The sequence below is a fragment of the Mustela lutreola genome, chromosome 8, assembly GCF_030435805.1.
Source record: "Mustela lutreola isolate mMusLut2 chromosome 8, mMusLut2.pri, whole genome shotgun sequence".
In the NCBI taxonomy this organism is placed as follows: domain Eukaryota; kingdom Metazoa; phylum Chordata; class Mammalia; order Carnivora; family Mustelidae; genus Mustela; species Mustela lutreola.
The window spans coordinates 94,783,351-94,804,397 of NC_081297.1; the positions used below are offsets into that span (position 1 = coordinate 94,783,351).

The following is a 21,047-nucleotide window of genomic DNA, read 5'->3' on the forward strand; positions in this document are numbered from 1 at the left end:
TAAACAAAACATCGATCGAAATGAAGTCTCAGAGCCTCATCAGGACCAAAGCCCTGGTCTCAAGAGGATGTAACGCCAGTAATGGATATATTCACATCTACTTCCAAAATGTAGTTGAGAACTGTTTAGGGGATCTGTAGACACTTCCAGTACTTGTTTGTGGAGAGAGCAGAAATAATTTAAATTTATGGAAAAACTGCACAAATAAGCCATACTTAAATTAATACAAAGAACAGTCCTCTACCTTTTTCCCAAATTTACCTGTTGTTACAATTTTACCTCATTTGTTCTATCATTTGCTTCTTTCTCCTTCACTCTGTCTCTCATACTTAAATAAATTTTTCTAAACACCCTGATCACAAATTCCTTATATCACAATCTTTTGCTCCTTACTGTGTATTTTGTAAGAATGGGGGTATTTTCTCACACAAGTGGAATGCGGTTATCTACTTTAGCAAATGTGGCATTGATATAATATTTTAATCAACCATGGGATTTCCAATTATGTCAATTGACTCAATAAAATCCTTTAAGTTTTTCCTCCTCCAGGACGGAATCCAGTCCAGGATCGGTATTGACTTTAGTTGTCATGCCTCTTTAATTTCCTTTATATGGACTATTTCCCTAGCTTTTCTTTGCCCTTTGTGACATTGACATTTTTGAAGCGCACAGTCCGACTTTTTTTTTTTTTTTTAAGATTTATTTATTTGACAGAGAGAAATCACAAGTAGACAGAGAGAGAGAGAGAGAGAGGGAAGCAGGCTCCCTGCTGAGCAGAGAGCCCGATGCAGGACTCGATCCCAGAACCCTGAGATCATGACCTGAGCCGAAGGCAGCGGCTTAATCCACTGAGCCACCCAGGCGCCCACAGTCCGACTTTTTAAATAGAGTGTTACTCATTTGGGATTTGCTCAATGTTTTCTCATGCTTAGACTCACCTCACACAGTCTCCACCCAAATCTTACACAAACGATGCTGTATTCTTCTCAGGGTTTCACATCTGGAGACACAATGCTATCCATCTGCCCCTTTTTGGTCAGGTCACTTGAAATCACCTGCTCAAAGAGTTATCTTATTTCTCTGCTGTGCAGTTACTTTTTCCCTTGCAATTAATGAGCAGTCTGTGGGGAGCCACTTTGAGGCCATCAAAATAGCCTGTTTCCCATCACTTTCCTCTATATTTAGCATGCATTGATAAGTGGATTTAAACCTGTCTTTACTATAATAGTTGCAAAATGATGATTTTTCAATTCCAGCCTGCTCTCCACATTTATTGTTCAGGAAGCAAGAGCCTCCCCTTGTCCCTTGTTTATTTGTTATTTATCTGCCAATTTATGCATCAGTAAAGACTCATTAATTCCTGCTTTTTCCAATCATTTGTCACCCAGTGCTGTACTTAATTACTCTGGTGCTCAAATTACCAGATTTAACCAGTAGAAATCCCTTCAAGGTGGCTTCCATGCCCTTGTGAAATGCCCCTCATCATTTTTTTTTCCAAGCATTACTTTACTTTCTGGCATAATGTTCAAAGTTCATCTCATAATTAGCTTGTCCCATCTCTGGGATTGGTCATTTCTTTGAGAAGCTTTTGATATTAGAGGCCAAGATTGGAGTGCTACGTGCTCATTGCTGCTGGGGATTCCTTACTTCTAGGCCCTTTCAGTAGACAAAGCTAGAAAAAATATACATGTGTTTGGGGCACCTGGGTGGCTCAGTGGGTTAAGCCTCTGCCTTCGGCTCAGGTCGTGATCCCGGGTCCTGGGATCGAGCCCCGCATTGGGCTCTCTGCTCAGCAGGGAGCCTGCTTCCCTCTCTCTCTCTCTCTGCCTGCCTCTTTGCCTACTTGGGATCTATCTCTCTGTCAAATAAATAAATAAAAATCTTAAAAAAATATATATATATATATACATGTGTTTACACATATACATACAAATATAATACACGTGTACATATTATATATATACACACATGCAAATATGTACATGTCTATATATTTATATGTATATATATAGATGTGTGTGTGTGTGTATTTAATCACACTGATGCCTCCAACCCCAATCTACCCAACAAGTTTCCTTCTTGCCTCCCCCCATTCCATATTTTGATGTCACTTTCCCATACAGGAATTGTAGCTCCCAATAGCAGTCACACATTTCCATTTGCCCAGTGTCACAATATATTGAAATATTTCAAAATTGCTTGACACGCCCACCACAAGATGAGTGCAGTATATTGACTAAAAGGAGTTCTGGAGTTGGTCACAATTCTCCCCAACCCGGCCTCACCCAACACAGAAGGTAGAAGGTCAAACACTGTGTTCATGAGTATCTTGGATTTGTTCTTTCTATTAACTTCTCCCCACTTCAGTGTGGTTGTAGTGTTTATGGGAAATACAATTGCCTTTGTTTGTTTCCATTTGTTTTCAGTTGTAGATTTTCATTTCCCTTCCCATCTTGCTTTAATTTTCTTTTTGAATATGTAAAACATTAACATGCCTCCCAAAGTCAAAACTATACAAAAAACATTGTGCTCAGAAAAATCTCTCCCCTCGTGAATCACTTCTATCCCCTCCCTCCACTAAGTAATCAACTTCATTGTTTTTTTGGTTTATCTTTCCTGTGTTCTTTGGTAACAATAAGCCGATATTTGTACGTTTTATTTGCCCTTCTTTCTTACACAAATGTGCAACTCTCTTGCACTTTCCAGCTTTTCAGTTAATATTTCCTGGAAAGCATTCTATATCAGTTCATGAAAATCTCCCTCATTTGGTGCTTTTTATTTTTATGTAGTGGCACAGTACCCCATTGTTTGTATGTGCCATATTTAATTCAACTGAGCTATACTGGGAGATTCAGGTAGTTTCCAGTATTTCACGATCACAAATAGCACTCTGCAATGAGTAACTTTGTACATATAGATGTCCATATAGTTGGCAGTACATCTTCAGGGTAAATTCCTAGAAGTAGGATATTTGTGGCCAAGGGATAAATGCACATGTGGTTTCGTTAAATGTTGCCAATTCGACTCCCCACTGAGCTCAATCCCAGAACCTGGGATCATGACCTGAGTCAAAGACGGCTGCTTATCTGAGCCACCCAGGCACCCCCTCATTGCTGTTTTAATGTGCATTACTCTGACTATAAATGAAGTTGAATGCCTTTTCATATATTTAGGGCCACTTACATGTCTCTTTTTATGAATTACCTGTTCCTTAATCTTGATCTCTTCTATAGGAATTTTGATCTCTTTTCTCCCTTAATGTTTAGAAGTTCCTTATATATTAGAGACAGTCTTTAAGCTGTCATATGCATGGCTCATATTTTCTCCCAGTTTATGATTTGTTTATTTATTTTGTTTATGGTGATTTTTGCCATGGAGAAGGTTTTTGTCTGTTTGTTTTTTAATGTAGTCAAATTTATCCATTTTTTCTTATTTAGTATCTGGATTGTTAGCCATCATCAGAAAGCCTCTATTTCCAAGCCTTTACTCCAAATGATTTTAGAGTCGTTTGCCCTGCTTTCTTCTAGCACTTGTAAAATCTTGTTTTCTACTTTCATATCTCCAGTCCATTTGGAGTTTATCCTTGAATATCATATAAAAAGTGGGTATAATTTATATTTTTCTAAATAGCTGTCCAGTTTTTCCCAATGCCATTTGTTCAAAAGACCATCTTGGACCCAGCAATTATAGATACCACCTTTGCCACATACTAGATGTCTCTATGTAGATGTGTTTATTTCTATTCCGTTGGTCTGCTGGCCTAGTCATGCTCCAGCACCCCCACTGTCTTCCCTGTAGAGGCCTGTAGACTGCTTTAGTATGTTAGGGCTGGTCCTCCCTTAAAGCTCCTTCTTCCCAGTATTTCCTTGCTGGTCTTGTGCATGTGTTTTCTGAAAGGAACTTGAATGTCAGCCTGTTCTGCTCTTTAAAAATATTCATTGTATTAGGGTTACATTAAATTTGCAAATTAGAGAGAGCTGACATCTGATCAAGTTGAAACATGCCAAGAACAAGGCATGTTAATTCCCCCTGTTCAAGATAGCGATGGATCATTTTAGATCTGGTGGCCTCTCTTAGACGTTTACGTAGGTATCTTAGCTAATAAGAAGCTCCCCGTTAGAGAGCGAGACCATATGCACTATACAAGCTCAAAGGGAAGAGAAAAAGAGAGAAGATACCTAAAATCACAAGGGTAGACTGTGGGCTGAACTGATCCTGGAATCAGGCATCCTGAAGGGCAAATAGGATTTAGGTCGGGTGGCAAAGAGGTGGATGGAATCCCAGTGAGGAGCACCCAGAATAAACTCAGGGGTACACTCAAGGTGACACGTCTTACAGGACAGAAAGCCCCCAGCCAGACTCTTACCTGGAAGACTAGGGAAGACACCACCTTTGTCTTTAAGCCTCAGAGTTACATCTCAGTGTTAATAGTTCCCAAATCCTCACTATGTGCTATTAAAATTAGGTTTATGAACATCAGCTAGATTTCCAGATACTAGTCCTATAGAATGGTCATTTCTGTACATTGTTGCCTTTTCTGGGAATGCTCTAGGGCTGGGTTACCCAATTCAGTAGCTTCAGTTTTAACACTACTTAAGATATTGTTGTACTGTGACATGTGTGTCCATTTTAGTTTTTGAAACGTGGCTACTAGAAAACTTGAAATCGCATGCATGGCCTGTATTGTACTTCTCTTCAGCCGCACTGGTCTAGAGCCTCACCACTCAATGTGGTCTGGGCAGCACCATGTAGGAGCGATCTCAACCCCTCAGAATCTGCTTGCTTACAAGGGTCCCCAGGTGCTTCTTACACACAGTAAGAGACGCTCTGGCTTGGATGACTCAGAAGACATCCAGGCCTCTGCTAGGTACCCCAGAGCAGCTCCCCATCCTTCTGGGGGTGGCCCGAGGAGGCAGGGGTGGGGACCAGCAGAGAGATGGCCCTGTGTGATGTCATTGTGATGTCATAGAGAAAAACCTCTTGCATCAGCCAGCCCCGCCCAAACTGGCGTCCTGGCTCCAGGATATCTTTTCCATCTTCTCCAGTCCACCTCATACCACCTCACCCCTCTGCTGGCAAGAGGGGGCCTGATTCATCTTCCCGCCAGGTACGTGTTCCACGCAACCAATCAGGGCCGACCAGAAGAAGACCTGAGACACCTTTGCCTCAGAGCTTCGAAAAGTGAATGAGCAATCCTTCTCAACTGACTCAAAATGTTTGTCTCACCCAGAAGGTAAGTACCCCACTTTATTCCCCCTAGGTTTTTATTGAAATTCCAGTGAACATACAGTGTAATACTAGCTTCAGGCATACAATGTTGGGTTTGTAATACAAGTTATACAAATTTACACTTTATTTCACATGTGCAGGGTAAGAACTGGAGAACACACTGCAGGATTACCCAAAAGGGAACAGAAATCTGTTCCTCAAGCCCGTTTTCATTGATAAACCTGGTGATGTCCATACCTTGACCTTCTGTTTTCATCTTCTTCCACTAACCTTTTGTTACCACCTCCTCTGCCTCTTCATGACTTTTCCTCACTGCTCCCAGGACGGCTTGGGGCCCTCCCACTCTTCTTTCTCCCCTGGTATCTGTATGATTCCTGTTTCCAAAATCTGGTTCCTGGTAAAAGGCCCGGTGGCGGGGGCAACCCCAGAGCTGTGTAAGACTCTAATGAACGGAAGAAGCAGATAGTAAATGCTCTGCCAGAGAAGGGCGAGGCACCCCTCCAGTCCTGCTGGTGGCCAGCTCTGACCAGGCATCTACTGGAACTGAGGAGAATGCAACCTTAGCTGTGCTAGTTTCTCTTTCCAGTCTCAGAGAATCTGGGAGAATGTGCAGGGAGCCTTCCAGATCCAGAAAGATCCTCTGTCAGCCAAAGATGTCTTGGCTCCTTTGGGAGAACCCACATCTGGAAATGACTTGCCTCCCATCTGAGACAGCTGGGAACAGCCAACTTTTAGCTCAAAGGGTTACTAAAAAAGCAAATGTTCATTTCTCACACCTCTGGCCTTTCTCAGAAGAATGAAGCTTCCCATTAGGCAGGGAAATAAAACACACACGCACACACTCACGCACACAGAGCACGGTGGCTTGTGCTGTTCATTGGTGGTTGGGGATCACAGGTGGTGGGACTGCAGCCCAAGTGAAGAGATCATAAATAGGAGAACCCACAGAAATGGGTAAGAAGGTGATGAAAAAGCCAAGCGTGGTAAATTTTATCTTTTTTTATTATGGATTTAGGAGGACAGAGGGAACATGAGTTTATCAATCTGTATCTTAAGTATAAAACATAATCCATTTCGTCACTCCGTGAGTTTCCCGTGCCTTTTGCTAAGTGGCGTGCATCTTCCCTTTCCCGACTGGCAGCCTGGGGTTGAATCCAGAGGTTTTGAACACTGACCACCATTTACTAGCCTTGTGGCCTTGAGATAGTCCAACGCTCCCTGTAGAGAACGGAGTGGCCGCCTCTCCCTCAGGCTGATTGTAAGGATTACCTAAAGAGTCTAGCAAGGTGTCTGGAACTCGGCAGATTCCTTCCCCTTCCTTTCCACTTTCCCTGCTGCCCCTTGGTCTTCACAGCAGCACTGGGAAGGACGGCTCTGTCGCCTGGCTTGCTTCTGAATCGCTCAGGTGGGGTATGCACCTTGGCCAGACTCATGAGTCCAGTCGTGGGTGCGGCTGGGACTAGAGCCCAGATCAGACAAGCAGTCGCGGACTCCAGGATTCCCTCTCAGAGCCGCCAAATGAGGCAAAGACTTAACCAGCCGCCAGGGATCTGTACCTTTAGGGAAAGGGCGGGGGCTGGGAAATACCTGACTCTGGGGTTCCCCTGCCACCCGCACCTCCCGACCCTCAGGCCCAGAGGCTGGGCGTGAGGCGCTGATCAGAGGGCCGACTCTTCCCCGCCCTCCCTCTGCCGAGCCTCGCCAAGGCAGCCAGCCATCAGGCCAGGCCCGGGGCTCGGCCTCCCTCCGGCCGGAGCTCGCCGGCTCCTCCTCTCGCGGGGGCCCCCGGGTCGCGGCTCAGAGCCGACGCCGGGGCCGGGAGAGGAAGCCAGGGCCCCAGGCCGGGCCCCACCCGCTCGCAGAGTCCCAGGCGCGGGGCCGCTAGGGCGGAGCCTCCCAAACAATTCAAAACACGCTCCGCGCGCGTCGCCGTGGCAACGCGCGCCCGCTGCTAGGCGACCGGGGCGCCGTAGTAAACCCGGGGCGGACGTGTTACTCACGGAGGGAGGTGGGGGCGAGCGGAGCCGGCGGGGCCTCGGCTGGGCCCGGGCGCCGCGACTGCCGGAGAGGGGGAGGGGGAGAAAGCAGGAAAACAAGGGACGGGGTCGGGGGCACGCGGAGTGGAAACGGGGCGACCCAGCTGCGCGCCCCGAGCGACCCTGGAGAGGCGGATCCCTGCCCCGCCCCGCGGTCCCCAAGATCTCCCAGCCCCCGCAGGCCCCGAGGGCTCGGTCACCCGCGCGTGAGCGATTGCCCCACAGGATGTGCAGATGTGGCTGCCCCTCTGATTCACTCCAGCTGCTTGGGGCATGGAAGAAAGGCGGCTTCCTCTCCTGGAAATGACTGCATTAGCAAAAGCCCTCTAACAATTCCACTAACAACGGAAAGGGAAAGGCGACGGAGAGGAGAGGCCCTAAAGTGCTTTTCTTAGGTCCTTGCCCTTGAACAGGGTCCATGCTCCTGACCCATGTTAGAAAGAAGGGAGTTGTTCTTATTCCCTATGCCCCTCTTTGGGGGCCCTGGGGACATGAAACACTGTTGCAGTGGAGGTTAACCTGAAAGCCCAGAAACCCCAGAGCTAAGTGTCCTATACTGGTGGTAATATTTCGGGCACTCAGCATGGGGGTTTTGGTGCCATTACTCTACCCTTCAAGGCTGGGAGGAACATCAAAATGTGTGAGGACCTTCCTTATCTTCATCAGTGAATGAGTGAATGCACTGAAGCAAAAATTGTGGAGCTGGGAAATTTCGGATGGTTGGGCATAATGTCATCCAAAAGGGTTCTAATCGGTAGGGAATCCCGGAGCTTGGGAAAGAACATGGCTTTTTCCAATCCGTCACTGGCGTTTAAGCAATCTGTTTGTACCCTGGTCCATGTGAACTAAAGATAATACTCGTTCATGAGATCATTGCTGTTTTCTGGGCTTTGCTGGTCAAAAAGCAGGACTGTTTCCACAGGTGGGAGGAAATGTATTGGCAGAGGATCTGTTGGCTATGCACGCTTCTGTGTAGAAAGCCACAGGGTGCGTCTGTGGACCTGCAGACCTTCTTCCACCTTCTACCTTCTTGCAGCTCCTATGTATGTGTATCAGGAGGATTGGTGTGTCCTTTAACAATAGAAGACCAGACGCTTTGCTCTGTTCACAACTTCTGCTCGCTCCTAGGCTTCTCAATTGCATTCTGAGCCTGGTTTCCATTACAGACTTCATTCACTCATTCCCTCATAGTAGAAATTGCTAGGCTCTAAGGATCAACCATGAGCAAAACACAGCTGCTCCTCTATCTAGCATCTTCAAGTCAAGCCTGCATGTTCTGAGCTGCAGGAGAAAGGCACACAGTGGAATAGGCAGGAACAAAGAACAGGAGCCTGGAGATCAGAGCCAGTGACAGCAGAAACATTCATGTCCTGTTCCAGCTTTTTGACTGCTGAGTAACAGAAAGGAATTAGTTGGTGAGGCATGGGTCAGAAATCTGACTCCAGGGCAAAGGACAAAGATACTACTACTGGTTGGGGGCAGATGGTGGCAAAGGAGGGTGGTGGGGGGGTGGTAATGGCAGCTGCAAATGAACCTATCTTGAGAGAAGATGCCACTACTGATAATGGGAAAAAGACAAAAAACAAACAAAAAACACCCAAATACCTTAGCCCTAGGCTGTGCCATCAGGCAAGTTGTATGCATACAGTCTGCTCTGGTGGGGCATTCTTACCATTGTTTTAATCGCATCTGATCCACTGTGTATTCACAAAACAATAAATTGGATTCCTGTTTACGAACTGAACTGCGTGTGGGTGTCCCAAGACCATTGTTTCTCTTTGTGTATACTAGTATGGTTTGGTACAGTGCGGGGAAGAGTCACTGAGGACCTTAGCAAGCACAGATGAGTCCCAAGCCTTGGCTTTGTGATGTCATAAATGCTGAGTCACATATCGGTCCCTGGGGAGGGGGAGGTCATCCTGACATGGTAGCAGTCCAACATACCAAAGTCAAATACTGTTTTGAGATACGGAATCTCTGTGTGTCTCCTGAGTCATGAGCTTCTGAGCCCAACATAATCACAGTCATGTTGCAGTGACTGGCAATTACTTTTTCTGTTCTAAGGGAAGAAAGAGAAGAAAAAATATTAGCATGCCTAAATTATAATGAAAGGAAGTGAGTGGGATGCCAGGCAGAGAAGCTCATGTTTCATCAAAAAAAGGAAATTAAACATTGTGGCATGGGGTCCATGGGGCTAGGGGGTGTCAAGATGGATCAAGGCTAGTAGCCAGCCAGCCAGCCCAGCCATGCAAAGTACACGGCCTAGATTCAGGCTTTGGGGAGGCCTAAAATAATATAACTTCAGAGGCTCTCTCTAGAAAAAATAATGCAAAGTGACAAGTATGTCGGGGTCTTGGAAGGGGTCCGAGTTAGTGAAAGCCCCCAAAACTGGAGTGTCACGAGCTTGCTTCGCTTCCAGTCTCCCTCCAGGCCTCCTCACATAACCTCAAGACTGCAGCTCCCATCCTTTTCCCCGGAGAAGGCAAATTTCAGCCTCTGAAGGCACAGGGGGTGCGGTTTCTGAGCAGAGGCCATAAAAACCAAAGACGACAGACTGTGCCAAACAGTGACTCAAGCGGGATGTGAGAAGCGTCTGCAAGCATTTAAGGGGCGTTAAGTGCAGAGAAGGGAAAAGAATTGTTCACTGCTCTAGGGTGGAGAGGGAGTGAGGATACGATTCAATAAAGAAAAATGTGCACAAAACTCCTCAGGAAGCATTGGCTAACTGGATTTTCTGACACCGTGGAGTCTGTATTTCCCAGGGGAAGTATCTGAGGCTCTGTGAGTCACTGAAAACTGGAACAGCCCGTGAAAAATGTGCTACAGGAAATAATCCTACAAGATGTCCTCGGGGGAGCGGCTGGAGGCTCCCAGGGTTCATTCCGACCCCTGAATTCCCCAGGGCAGACACAACGCAAGCTATACATGTGTGAGTGGGAAGAAGGCCCGGGGAAGGAGAAAAAGCCCTCCCTGGGGGAGGAGCCGCCACCTGCACCCGCACGTGGGGGGGGGGGGGATGGTGGGGGCAGCACGTGACGGAAGGGGGAAATGTAAGGAGATAGCGCCACCCAGCGTCGGGACAAAAGCCGTGGCCGGGAAACCGACAGCCAATTCAAAGGTGAAGTGACCACAAAATTCCAGCTCTGGAGAGGGAGCTCTGTCACCATGAATAAAGGGTCGTGTGGGTGCTGTGGGACTCACGCCTGGGCACAGGCACATGTGTGTCAAATGTGCAGACACGTCAGTCCTAGAAGAGTAGGAAGCAAGAGCCAGAGAGACTCCTCCAGTTGGAATGTGGATTAATTCCCTCTGGGGGCTGGGGATGGCCTTTCATTCCCCCAGCTAAGTGCACACACACAGAATGGGAAAACCATGACTTGGTTGGTGGCAAATCTGGAAGATTCCAGGTGGGGGAGGGCCGGGGCAGAACAGGAGGGTTTCATTAAATGTAAGCCCCCCCAGGAGTCAGACAGGTCATACTTAGGCGCATTAACTCCCTAGCTCCATATCTTCCAGGTTGTTCAGCTTCTTTCTTGTTGTTAAGCCAAAGTGGAGACTTCCAAGCTCTTTCCATACGGAACCGGAAACCAGAAGTCCATCCCTATGTACAAAGAGCTTTCTAGAATTACAGATTCCTGGGCCTCACCCCTGTGGTGGAATCTCAGGCCAGGCCCAGGAATCTGAATATTTTCCACAGTTTCAAAGACTGTTCTGATATTCATTCAGAACTGAGGACGGCTGCTCCAGCAGAGGAGGAGCCTCTGAGGACTTCACCGTCCAGACAGCTATCATGAAGTATAGAAAGTATTACAGAGGGGTACAGTATGGAAGGACAGAGGGAAGGGAGCTGTTCTCGCTCATGCAAAGGATGAGCGACTTTTAGACTAGTCTTGATGGGAGGTAGACCAGATGAGGACACTGAAGACATTCCACGCAGAAGGAAGCGAATCTACAAAGGCGCGGAGGACCTTCTCAGTATTCCACTGGAGGGACTGGGAGGTGGAGACCACCCATGACACACGGAAGCTCTTTCAAACCCATGGCTCTATGGGGCCCCGACATTGCAGATAATTGCTTACTAAAAGGTTGAAGGGGCGCCTGGGTGGCTCAGTCGGTTAAACATCTGCCTTCCGCTCAGGTCATGATCCCAGGTTCCTGGGATGGGCCCCACATCAGGCTCCCTGCTCATTGGAGAGTCTATTCCCTCTCCTTCTGCTCCTCCTGCTAGCTTGTGCTCTCTCACTCACTCACTCAAATGAATAAATTAAAAAATCTTTTTTTTTTTTTTAAGATTTTATGTATTTATTTGACAGAGAGATTACAAGTAGGCAGAGAGGCAGGCAGAGAGAGGAGGGGAAACAGGTTCCCTGCTGAGCAGAGAGCCAGATGCAGGGCTCCATCCCAGGACCCTGGGACCCTGGGATCATGACCTGAGCCGAAGGCAGAGGTTTTAACCCACTGAGCCACCCAGGTGCCCCCAATTTAAAAATCTTTTAAAAAAAAAAAAAAAAAATAAGGTAGAAAACCTTACACAAAGGAATGGGAACTCTTGTAGTAATGGTAACCCTGCAATATTTTCTGTGTCCGCCATAAAATCAAGCCCAAGCCATTCTTACCAGCTTCCTAGGGAATGGCAGTTAGGTGGAAACTGAATCTTCACATAACTTTTTAAAGAAACTTCCCTCTGTGAAAGCAGGTCCTTGCTTCTTTGTGCTTAATCCCAGATCCCTATTGGCAAGCTCTCCTGTGTGATCTTCCAGAACAGCTGGGCCATGATTGCACTGTCAATTATTAAATGCCCAAGTTCCCTGCAAGGCAGCATTTAATCATGAGGCACTCCAAAAAAATAGGAGATAGAAGAGGGATGGGAAGGGAGGCAGGAGGGGAGGAAGGCGGTTTCATTCTGTCGACATTAAACCAAGGGGATTTGGGGCACAGATGGCATCCTGTGGTCCAGACAGCTGCAAGACACTGACCATGGCCAAGGTAACCAGCTTCCCCCTCTTACTGCTTGAAACATAACTTTGCATAGCTATTTTGAATCTGATTTTAAGAGTTGTGCCTGTCTCATCAATTTGTTGTCTATGTTAACTCTGAGTATTTCTGTTCATCTGTGTTGATGGAAGAGTGACATTTTGGCACTTTTGCACTTCCTGTTGATCTGAGCCGGAGTATCTGGGAAGCCACACTCTCTCCCTTTTCTAGAGAGTAAAGAGTCACCTTGACATGGGGCTTGTCAGCATATGCTGACAAGATGAAACTTTTCTTAAGGTCGCTACTTCTTTGTGATTTTGTTAAAGAGATCATGGCAAAATTAGACCGGTTCTTGCAATTGAGAAGGTTATCTGGATCCTGGAGAGAAAGGCATGTGTAGGAAGAAATAAAACACATGATGAAGGGCGCAGCACCGTAGTTGTTGAAGATAATTCTTGAAAAGTCTCTTGAATGAATTCCCATTCGATTGTCAAGATGATTCTTGAGCGAGGCTCCTTGTGTCTGTCCTTGGTTGGATACTCCTTTGGAAGCAGTCTCTTTGAGCTTCATTCTAAGCTCTTTTTCATCCTTTCTTTCTCAAATCATTTCTTCCTTAAATTGTCTATCGCCTTGGTGCCAGGTTCCTTATTCTTATCTGTGATTAATATGCAGAATAACTTACAAATATGTGTAACTTGGAACGAATTGAGGCTAGAATAAAAAGATGATGTGATAGTGGACAAATTTCCAAGTCATATTCGATTGAAAATGAAGTTGAAAATGTAGAATTGCCTAAATCATTAGTTCAGTCTTCAGACAGAAAGATTAATGAAGATGTTTTACCTAGAAGTCTCATTTCCTGTTCACCCAATGTATATGAAAATAATTAGAAAGAATAAATTACAGTAATGGAACAATGGCTAAAACCAATAGGGTTTGCACAGCTAAAAACAAGGTGGGAGCATTCTTTGGGGGGACGGGGCGGTGTGTGCCTTCTATACGGGTAATAGAAGATCTTTCTTCACTTCAGATGCTGTGGTTTTTAGTCTTTACCAAGGTCACCCAGCATCCTGCACAGACTGACAATTCTTGGTGAATTTAATTTGTTGAGTGCTTTTTTAAAAATCATATTAGCAGATTGCTTTCCAGAGGTTGTTTCATCATATGTCTTATATATTGATTTTTATATGCATATGAACCTTGCATATTTCTTATGCCCATAAATAATCACTTTGTGATATGCACTGTGTTAGTCCCTGGAAATTCTGAAGAACAAACTGTTACATTTCTAAGATAAAGTTCCCTGTAATGTAGAAAATGTTAAGCTGGAGATTATGAGGCAGATTTATGGGCCTGTGCATTTAGCTATGGTTTTATTTACGTTTCTTTAGCTAAGCAGATTTAGGTCTGATTAATTCTGATATGAGAGGTCCCCTGGAAAGCTCAAGATGGTTTACTTTAAGAAGCATCTGTCAGCAACTAAATATGGGCTTCTTTTCCCTTCAGTATGTATTAATATAACAGCATAAACCACTCTATAACATAAAGTGCAAGACCCATCAGATTTCTTTATTTTTCTAAAGCTCAGTCTGGCTCTGAGCCATCGCTTAACCAAGGTTGAAACATCTAATATTGGTCATTCTTCAGGGGGCTCTCCTCTTCTCGTCGGCTAAAAATGACGGGGAGTTCGGGGGCTCCAGCCAGAGCCACACTGTCCCCCCAGGAGTCAGGCACCACAGCTGCATCGAGCAGTGGCAATGCCTGTCCAGGTTCCTCGCTCCGTGACCATGACACTTGGTGCCCAGTCTCCATGGGCACCACACAGCCACCTCCCATTGGAGATTCTGTCCTCTCTGTGGCCGTGTCTGAAAGCTAGGCCCAGATCACCTCTCTCAGAACCTACAGCCTCCTGTCCTCTCCAGGGGTTTCAACAACCCCGTATCCCAGTAGGTCCACTGCCTTCTTTAATGCTGAAAGTCCTAATCCTTGCTGCTCCCTGCCCTGGGGTGATCCAGTTTAATACTGACTGAGAAGAGCCATATCGTCCTTTACTCTCCTCTCAGAGGAATCCGTCATACCGAGAAGAGGACACCAAAAAACGTGTGTAGTTACAAGAAATACCTCAGCAAGTGGGTGCTCCTACCTTTCACTGAAGACAAAACCAAAAGTAATAATCACTGAGCGCCTTAGAGTGGCCCCAATTCTTGTCCTCAGTTGACAGACCCCAGCTCTGCGGCTTAACCACATTCCCACAGAGACTATTATGGGATACTTAGCTCAGATCATCCTCAATAAGCACTTGAGTAGAATGAGGTCCAGCTTCAATAAACATCACCACCCTGGTGCCCACTCCAGGCCATTCCTGAAGCTAAACCCTCTCATTCGTGGCTCCTTGCAGAAAGCTCCCCGGGGACCAGAGGGGCCCCATTATCGTGGAGGACTAGTGTGGCTTGAGCCCAGGCAGTCACCGGGAAGGGTACCCAGATCTCCTGGGAGGTTCTGAAGTCAGGCTCTCCCCTTGTGCTTGTCTATTCCAGATGGAACTCCCGAAGGGCTGCTCTGCCCAGCGGACACTCCTATCTGCCATCCTCAACATGCTATCACTCAGCCTCTCCACAGCATCCCTGCTCAGCAACTGCTGGTTTGTGGGCACACAGAAGGTGCCCAAGCCCGTGTGCGGAAAAGGTCTGGCCGTCGAATGCTTTGATGTGCCGGTGCCCTTGGATGGGAGCGGCGCCAACTCATCATCCCCGGAGGTGGTGCAATACAGCTGGGAGGCTGGGGATGACCGCTTCTCCTTCCATACCTTCTGGAGTGGCATGTGGCTATCCTGTGAGGAAACTGTGGAAGAACCAGGTGGGTTTGTCGTCAGCCCAGCTGCCTCATATCCTCCCCTCTCCCCGCCCCGGGGAACTTCACACGGGGCGAAGGGCCAGTGGGAAGTATACAGCACTCCCCACACCCCTCCGGGTCTCAGCATCTCCCCACTCTGCATCTCGTCCCTTTTCCCTAGAACTCCCTTTCGATGGGACCCGAAAGTCCATCTAGCTTTTCCCCTCCTGACTGTCTCGTAGACATGCTGGTTTAAAACCTCAAAGGGTTCCATTTAGACTTGTAACATCATGAGAAGCCCCACACTAGCGAGTTAGTGTTGCTGTTTGAAGACCAAATGAAAGAGGATTCTTGGGGAAAAGCCCCCCCCCCGCCCCGCTCTGTCCAGCTGTGACCCCAGATGAGCAGCTTCCTCTCCACAGACTTTAACTTTCTCACCAGTGAGATGAAAGGATCTGAGGAGATCCCTTGTCAAGCCTCTTCCTCCCCAACCCCACCAAAAGGGTTTTCTTGTTCGGAGTATTACCGTTACGATTTACAAGGTGGTGAGGCTGAAGCCTCAGGAGGGTAACTAGGTGGAGTGAGGCTACCCTTGACCTCCCAGGTCTCCGGTAGCTCAGTCTGGTGTCACTGTGCATACCTTAACCTGTGCTCCTCAGCTTGGGAGCAGCTGACCTAAGGACAGTCCTCCTTCCTGCTCAAAGCATTCGGACATCACCTGGTAGTGACGTTGTCCTAAAGCCCAGAATCCAGTACAGTTAACCTGTTTCTCCCGATTTGGGACATGGGAAAAAGGAGGGGGACGAGGAATATAAACGTGTGTGTGTGTTTATATGTGTTATTGACATGCCATTTAGCTCAGCTCCAACCCCAGGGTCCCAGAAACAGTTTCAAGCCATGCAGACCAGGGTACGGAGGCAGGGAAAGGTGCTGGTTAACATCAGGCTTCTTAACCCTCCCGGACCTGAGAAATGGGAACATTTCCCTGTGGAAGCCCTCTCAGGCTCACATCCTCTTTTTCACGGTCAGGAGCTGGGGACAGAGAAATGAATTCTGAGGGATTCTTGCCTTGGTCATGCAACCATCCGTCCATAATGCATTCTTTCCCACTTTCAGAGAGAAATTTCTAGTGCCCACCTACCGTGTGCTGGGCAGGCACAGGTCCCAACCAGTGGAGCGGCGCCAGCTGCGGGACGTACCCCTGAAGTTGTACCTTGTCTGTGTTTCAGGGGAGAGGTGCCGAACTTTCAATGAACTCACACCACCAACCGAGAGAGGTGAGAAAGGACTACTGGAGTTTGCCACGTTGCAAGGCCCACGTCACCCCACTCTCCGATTTGGAGGGAAGCGGTTGATGGAGAAGGCTTTCCTCCCCCACCCTCCCTTGGGGCTTGTGGCAAGTATGTGGGTTTGATCACCAATTTAGTCGCCATTGAGTTGGACCTCTCTGGACCAACTGTGCTCTCTACACTGTACTGTGGTCTCCTTTTCTCTTTTTCTGAGCCCCGCGGGGTGACCCACATTCCTTCCAGAGCAGACTCTCATTCATATGCAGGAATGCAAAAAAGGAACAGCAGGAACAAATAAAGTTCACAAATAGAAAACCACCAACAGTTCTAACCTCCTCCTGTTGCCAAGTAACCATGTTGAAAAGCTCAAGAGGTTTTTTCCTTCCAATATGTATATATATTTTTAAGTTTAAAAAATATATATTTTTAATAGGAGGGAGTGAAAAAGGAGAGGGAGGGAGAAAAAAACAGAACTGACTGCTCCAAAATTCAGTAAGGAAAACGAGAACAAAAATGACCCACAGCAAAGTCATGCCTCTGCCAGATTTTGTGACGATTAGCTGATCTTTTCTTGAATCTCCCTAATGGTACTTCCAGTCAATCTAGTTTACTGGAGTCTTTATCAGGTCCTGAGCTGAGAGCAGCAAGCGCAAGGGTAACAGCAAAAGACCCCAAGGAGGGAACGCTAGCCAGCTGCTGCCAGCCCTGTCCCCTTTTCCCCTTCTCTGACTCTGGGAGGCTTTCCCTTCTGCGGGGCTCCGCGTACGCGTTTCAGCGCTCGGTCATGTAACTGTCAGGGTGAAGGCTCTTCTTGTGATTTCTTTTGTCTTGTTGTTTAATACTTGGATTGTATTTTCTTCCCTGGATTCTGACAGAGATCCTATGGTTATCACTTGGAGCCCAGTTCTTGTCCATCGGACTTGAATTCGTCAGCTTCCTCCTGCTACTGATGGACCTGCTGTTCACCCGGAACCCGGGCTGCGGACTCAAGCTGAGCGCCTTCGCCGCCATTTCCTCCGTCCTGTCAGGTGCAGCCTCCCAGGCTGGGGTGGGCAGGGGCCTGGCCACCTTCCAGGCCCCTCTGATGGGCTCCTGTGTCCATCCAAAGGGCAGGAACGAGGAGGCGGGGTCCAGAATGGAGGGATGAGAGATGGAAATTTTGTATTGGATCATCATGTGCTTGGCAAAATGATTTCTCTCTGGGTTCTTCTTATTTGCCAGCTTTATCAGTATGTGAAATACAGTTTGGTTCACTTCTCAGTTGCCCATGCACACAGCTTTTCCGGACTCCGCTGGATCAAGTAGGAGTAAGAGACGCAGATATAAAGATAGATCAAGAATAAAGCTCGCGTTGAGGGCATGGGTGGGAAGAAGTAAAATGCCCCAAGTGCAGCATTGACTCAGAAACTTTTTCTGTAGTTCTCCACCTAAAGCCTGGGGGGGGGGGGGGACTTATTGCAAAGCCCCCATCGCAGATTAGCGTCCCGGAAGTGTGGGGGCCGATGGGTGATGGGGACATCTCCACATAGGCTGTAACAGATACAAAATGAGGAGGTTGCTCCAAACTCCTACTCCCTATAAATGGCAAAGCCAGCCTGGGTCTAAGGCCGCCGCCTTTCTGTTCCCTCTGTAGGCCTTCTGGGCATGGTGGCCCATATGATGTATTCACAAGTCTTCCAGGCAACTGCCAACTTGGGTCCAGAAGACTGGAGGCCACATGCTTGGAATTATGGCTGGGCCTTCTAGTAAGTGCTTGCCATCTCCTGAACCTTCTAGCTCCTCCCCGGCCAACCTGTGTTGGACGTGCTGCCCTCAACTAGATGTTTGCTCCGTGTCCTTTCATCTTCTCTTCAACCCTCGTGCCAGGAGTCCGTTGACCAGAGAGTGGGACCATCAGGCCACCGCGGCTCTCTCCCCACCTGCTGGGAGGCACAGGGATGATTCTTCCGGCTTGTTCTGTCGGGTCTTTCTAATGATAAAGCTGTCGCAGTTGCTCCCTCGCCTGATGGCATGTGTTCCCTTGGGAAATAAGACTGGTTTTGTATGGCTTATGCCGATGATGCTCCCTTTATTATACATTTTATGATTCAAGATATTGGAGGACAGAGAAAGGAAGAGATCAGCCTTGAGGTGCGGTTCGCATTCTACCCCCTGTGCATGGCTGACTCTTCTCCTGTAACGAAGAGCCACTTCCTCCTACTTCTGCTCTTATTCCACTCAACTGTCTAAGAAACAAATCTCCTCTACCAGCCATTCTCTGACCCTCAAAGAACTAAGGGGTCAGTTATTTTCGATTTCTCTTGAGAGTAGCAGCAGCCATGACATACATAGTTGAAGCAAATACACCGTCTGTTTTAAGAGTCCTTCACTTCCTCCCCTGAGGAACACACTCTCTCTGTTGACTGTGCAGGTGCCCACTTGGGCCTGCATTACAGTCTGCAGTCGGTGCTAAGCCCTTTACCAGTGCTGAAGAGACAGGGCACTGGGCTCGGTTTCCATGCTAGCGGAGGCAGTCCTGAAGGTCATCCTATCCTCTTTCCTAGTGATATAACGTGCTGTTGGATTCGGGCGTCTTTGGGCTATTCCAAAACCGGCCCCTGGAGCTTGCTTTCCAGACACATCGTTTTGCACCTTCTGTCTGTCTTTAAGCCGTTGTTGGCATGACTCTGTCAGCAGAAGCTGCCCAGCCTCAGTCGGCAGAGTCCGTCAGAGGCAGGCAGATGGGAACACGCTGTGCCAGTGTGTGGCCTGGCTTGACCCATCACCTGACCTCATGCAATTCCTCACTAACCTCACACAACTTCCTCCTTCCTGGGCTTCCCAGAATCATGGGGGAAATTTAAGGGTTGACTTCCCAAGTGTTTAGGAACGCGTTTGATCTAGTTCCCTGGTGGGGTTTTTTTGGTTGTTTTTTTGGTTTTTTGATTCGTCAAATCCATCCAGCTTCTCTTAAATCTCCAGCTTCGTTCCATCCATTATAAACTCCTTGAGGCCAAGAACCACATTTGTTTTCTTGAGGCAAATTCCACTGGTACAACGTATAGCAGCTCCAGGTTTGCAGCGAATGTTGCCTGAACGACACTGAGAGGCTCAACTCTGTGCTCCCAAAGACCACTAAACGCGGAACAGAAGGAGATGAAGGGGGTTGATGGCTCCCACCATCTGTTCGGAGTGAGGGAAAATCCTGGGTGGGATGTGTGTGTGTGCTTGTGGGGGGTGGGGCGAGGAGGAGGCTTATAGCACTGGGCTATGTCCCCTCCATACACCTGAGCTACCAGTCTGTGAATCAGAACTGAGGTGGGGAAGCCCTAGTCCAGAAAACTACGTGTGGGTGGGTGTGTGATATGTACACAAAAGATACACACCGGGAATAAAGGAGCACCGCGCTGACTGCTAATCGACCCAGTGAAAACGAACCTGTTGAACTCCTAGTCCAACTTGCAACACTACCAGGGTCATTCTCTTTGACTACAAAACATTCAGAACATACCTAATGAGACCCAATTCAGGCCTCTGGCCCACAGTGCTCTCCCCGAAGCACGGTGAAAGGGAGCCCACCCCGGTCCCTGAGCCCCTAAGGGGCAGCAGCCTACTTACTAATGGGAAGAGATCATGGTATTTTCCTCTCAAACCTGTGCGTATCTCAGATTCTGACCGTCTGGTTTTTTTGGTTCCTCCCTAGCACAGCCTGGCTTTCCTTCACCTGCTGCATGGTGTCGGCGGTCACCACCTTCAACGCATACACCAAGCTGGTGCTGGAGTTCAAGTGTAAGCACAGTAAGAGCTTCAAAGGAAAGCTGAGCTGCCCGCCGCACCATCCCCAGTGCTTCCTGGAGCAGCTGTCCTGTGCAGCCCCCATGGGGCATCCTCTGACCAGCTACCACCAGTACCACCCTCAGCCCGTCCGCTCTGTCTCGGAAGGAGTTGACTTCTACTCCGGGCTACACCACAAGGGATTTCAAGGACCCAGCCAGAGGCTGAAGGAAGAGGCGGCTGGGTCATCCATAGAGGAAGAACCGTGTTAGAAGTAGTAGGGTTTAGAGGGCAGGCTGAACCCAACCTTACATGTTTGTTTGCTTATCAACATGTACTGAAGCCAGAGTCTGTGTGTCGAGCATGGTTCTCACAGGTTTGCGACAAGCGTGTCTGAAAGGGCAGGAGCTAAGGGGTGCGTGTGCGGATGCTGCTGCCCCCCTCTTCCTTCCCAGCTTTTCCCTTTCCTTGTCTCATTTCAGCATCTCCCTATCTCCCATGCTTGGAATCACCCCCTCTCCTTCACTGATTGCTTGCTATGTGCCAGGTTTGGGGCTCAGCAGACAGAAGTAAAATCCAGTTCCTGCCCCTAAGGGGCTTATCCATCTGCCCCCTCTCTGGGATTTGGAGGTGCAGGTAGGCTACTCAAACAGTCGTTTACTGGGCTCAGCCTTCCCGGAAGGCACAGAATGGAAGATAAAGGCCCTCCTGGGAGCTTAGACACGTAGGACAGATGCCCTCGACACTGCCTATTACAGTATTACAGGGTCCTGCACTCACATAGTAGGGACCCAATGAAAGTTTAAATATTATCGTAGAAGCCACCAGGAAGCTAGAATACATGAGAAGTGTATGCAGGGACATGTAGGGACAGCATGCAGGGACAGGTCCACTTCCAGAAATGGTCCACTGGAGTTATTCCTGGGGTATTTAT

General features: G+C 47.9%; 1 protein-coding gene across 4 annotated transcripts; it reads left to right on the forward strand.

Annotated features, from left to right (window-relative positions):
• Positions 1 to 4,985: 4,985 nt before the first annotated feature.
• Positions 4,986 to 20,461, forward strand: GSG1 (germ cell associated 1). 4 transcript variants are annotated; one of them, XM_059186013.1, is made up of 6 exons: positions 4,986 to 5,233; positions 14,777 to 15,095; positions 16,301 to 16,471; positions 17,236 to 17,388; positions 17,994 to 18,105; positions 20,043 to 20,461. In XM_059186013.1, the coding sequence occupies exons 1-6, from the start codon at positions 5,186 to 5,188 to the stop codon at positions 20,383 to 20,385; spliced, it is 1,146 nt and encodes a 381-aa protein (XP_059041996.1). In that variant the 5' UTR covers positions 4,986 to 5,185; the 3' UTR covers positions 20,386 to 20,461. The 4 variants fall into 4 exon arrangements, with proteins under 4 accessions (XP_059041996.1, XP_059041999.1, XP_059041998.1 ...); XM_059186016.1 differs by having other exon boundaries at positions 16,301 to 16,348; XM_059186014.1 differs by lacking the exon at positions 4,986 to 5,233 and adding an exon at positions 12,144 to 12,251.
• Positions 20,462 to 21,047: the final 586 nt, after the last annotated feature.

Excerpts from the sequence above, each read along its gene's own strand:
- GSG1 (XM_059186013.1), top strand. The coding sequence starts at position 5,186 with ATGAGCAATCCTTCTCAACTGACTCAAAATGTTTGTCTCACCCAGAAG. Across the intron at positions 5,234-14,776 it reads ATGTTTGTCTCACCCAGAAG|ATGGAACTCCCGAAGGGCTG; the intron begins GTAAGTACCCCA and ends TGTCTATTCCAG. Across the intron at positions 17,389-17,993 it reads CATTTCCTCCGTCCTGTCAG|GCCTTCTGGGCATGGTGGCC; the intron begins GTGCAGCCTCCC and ends TTCCCTCTGTAG.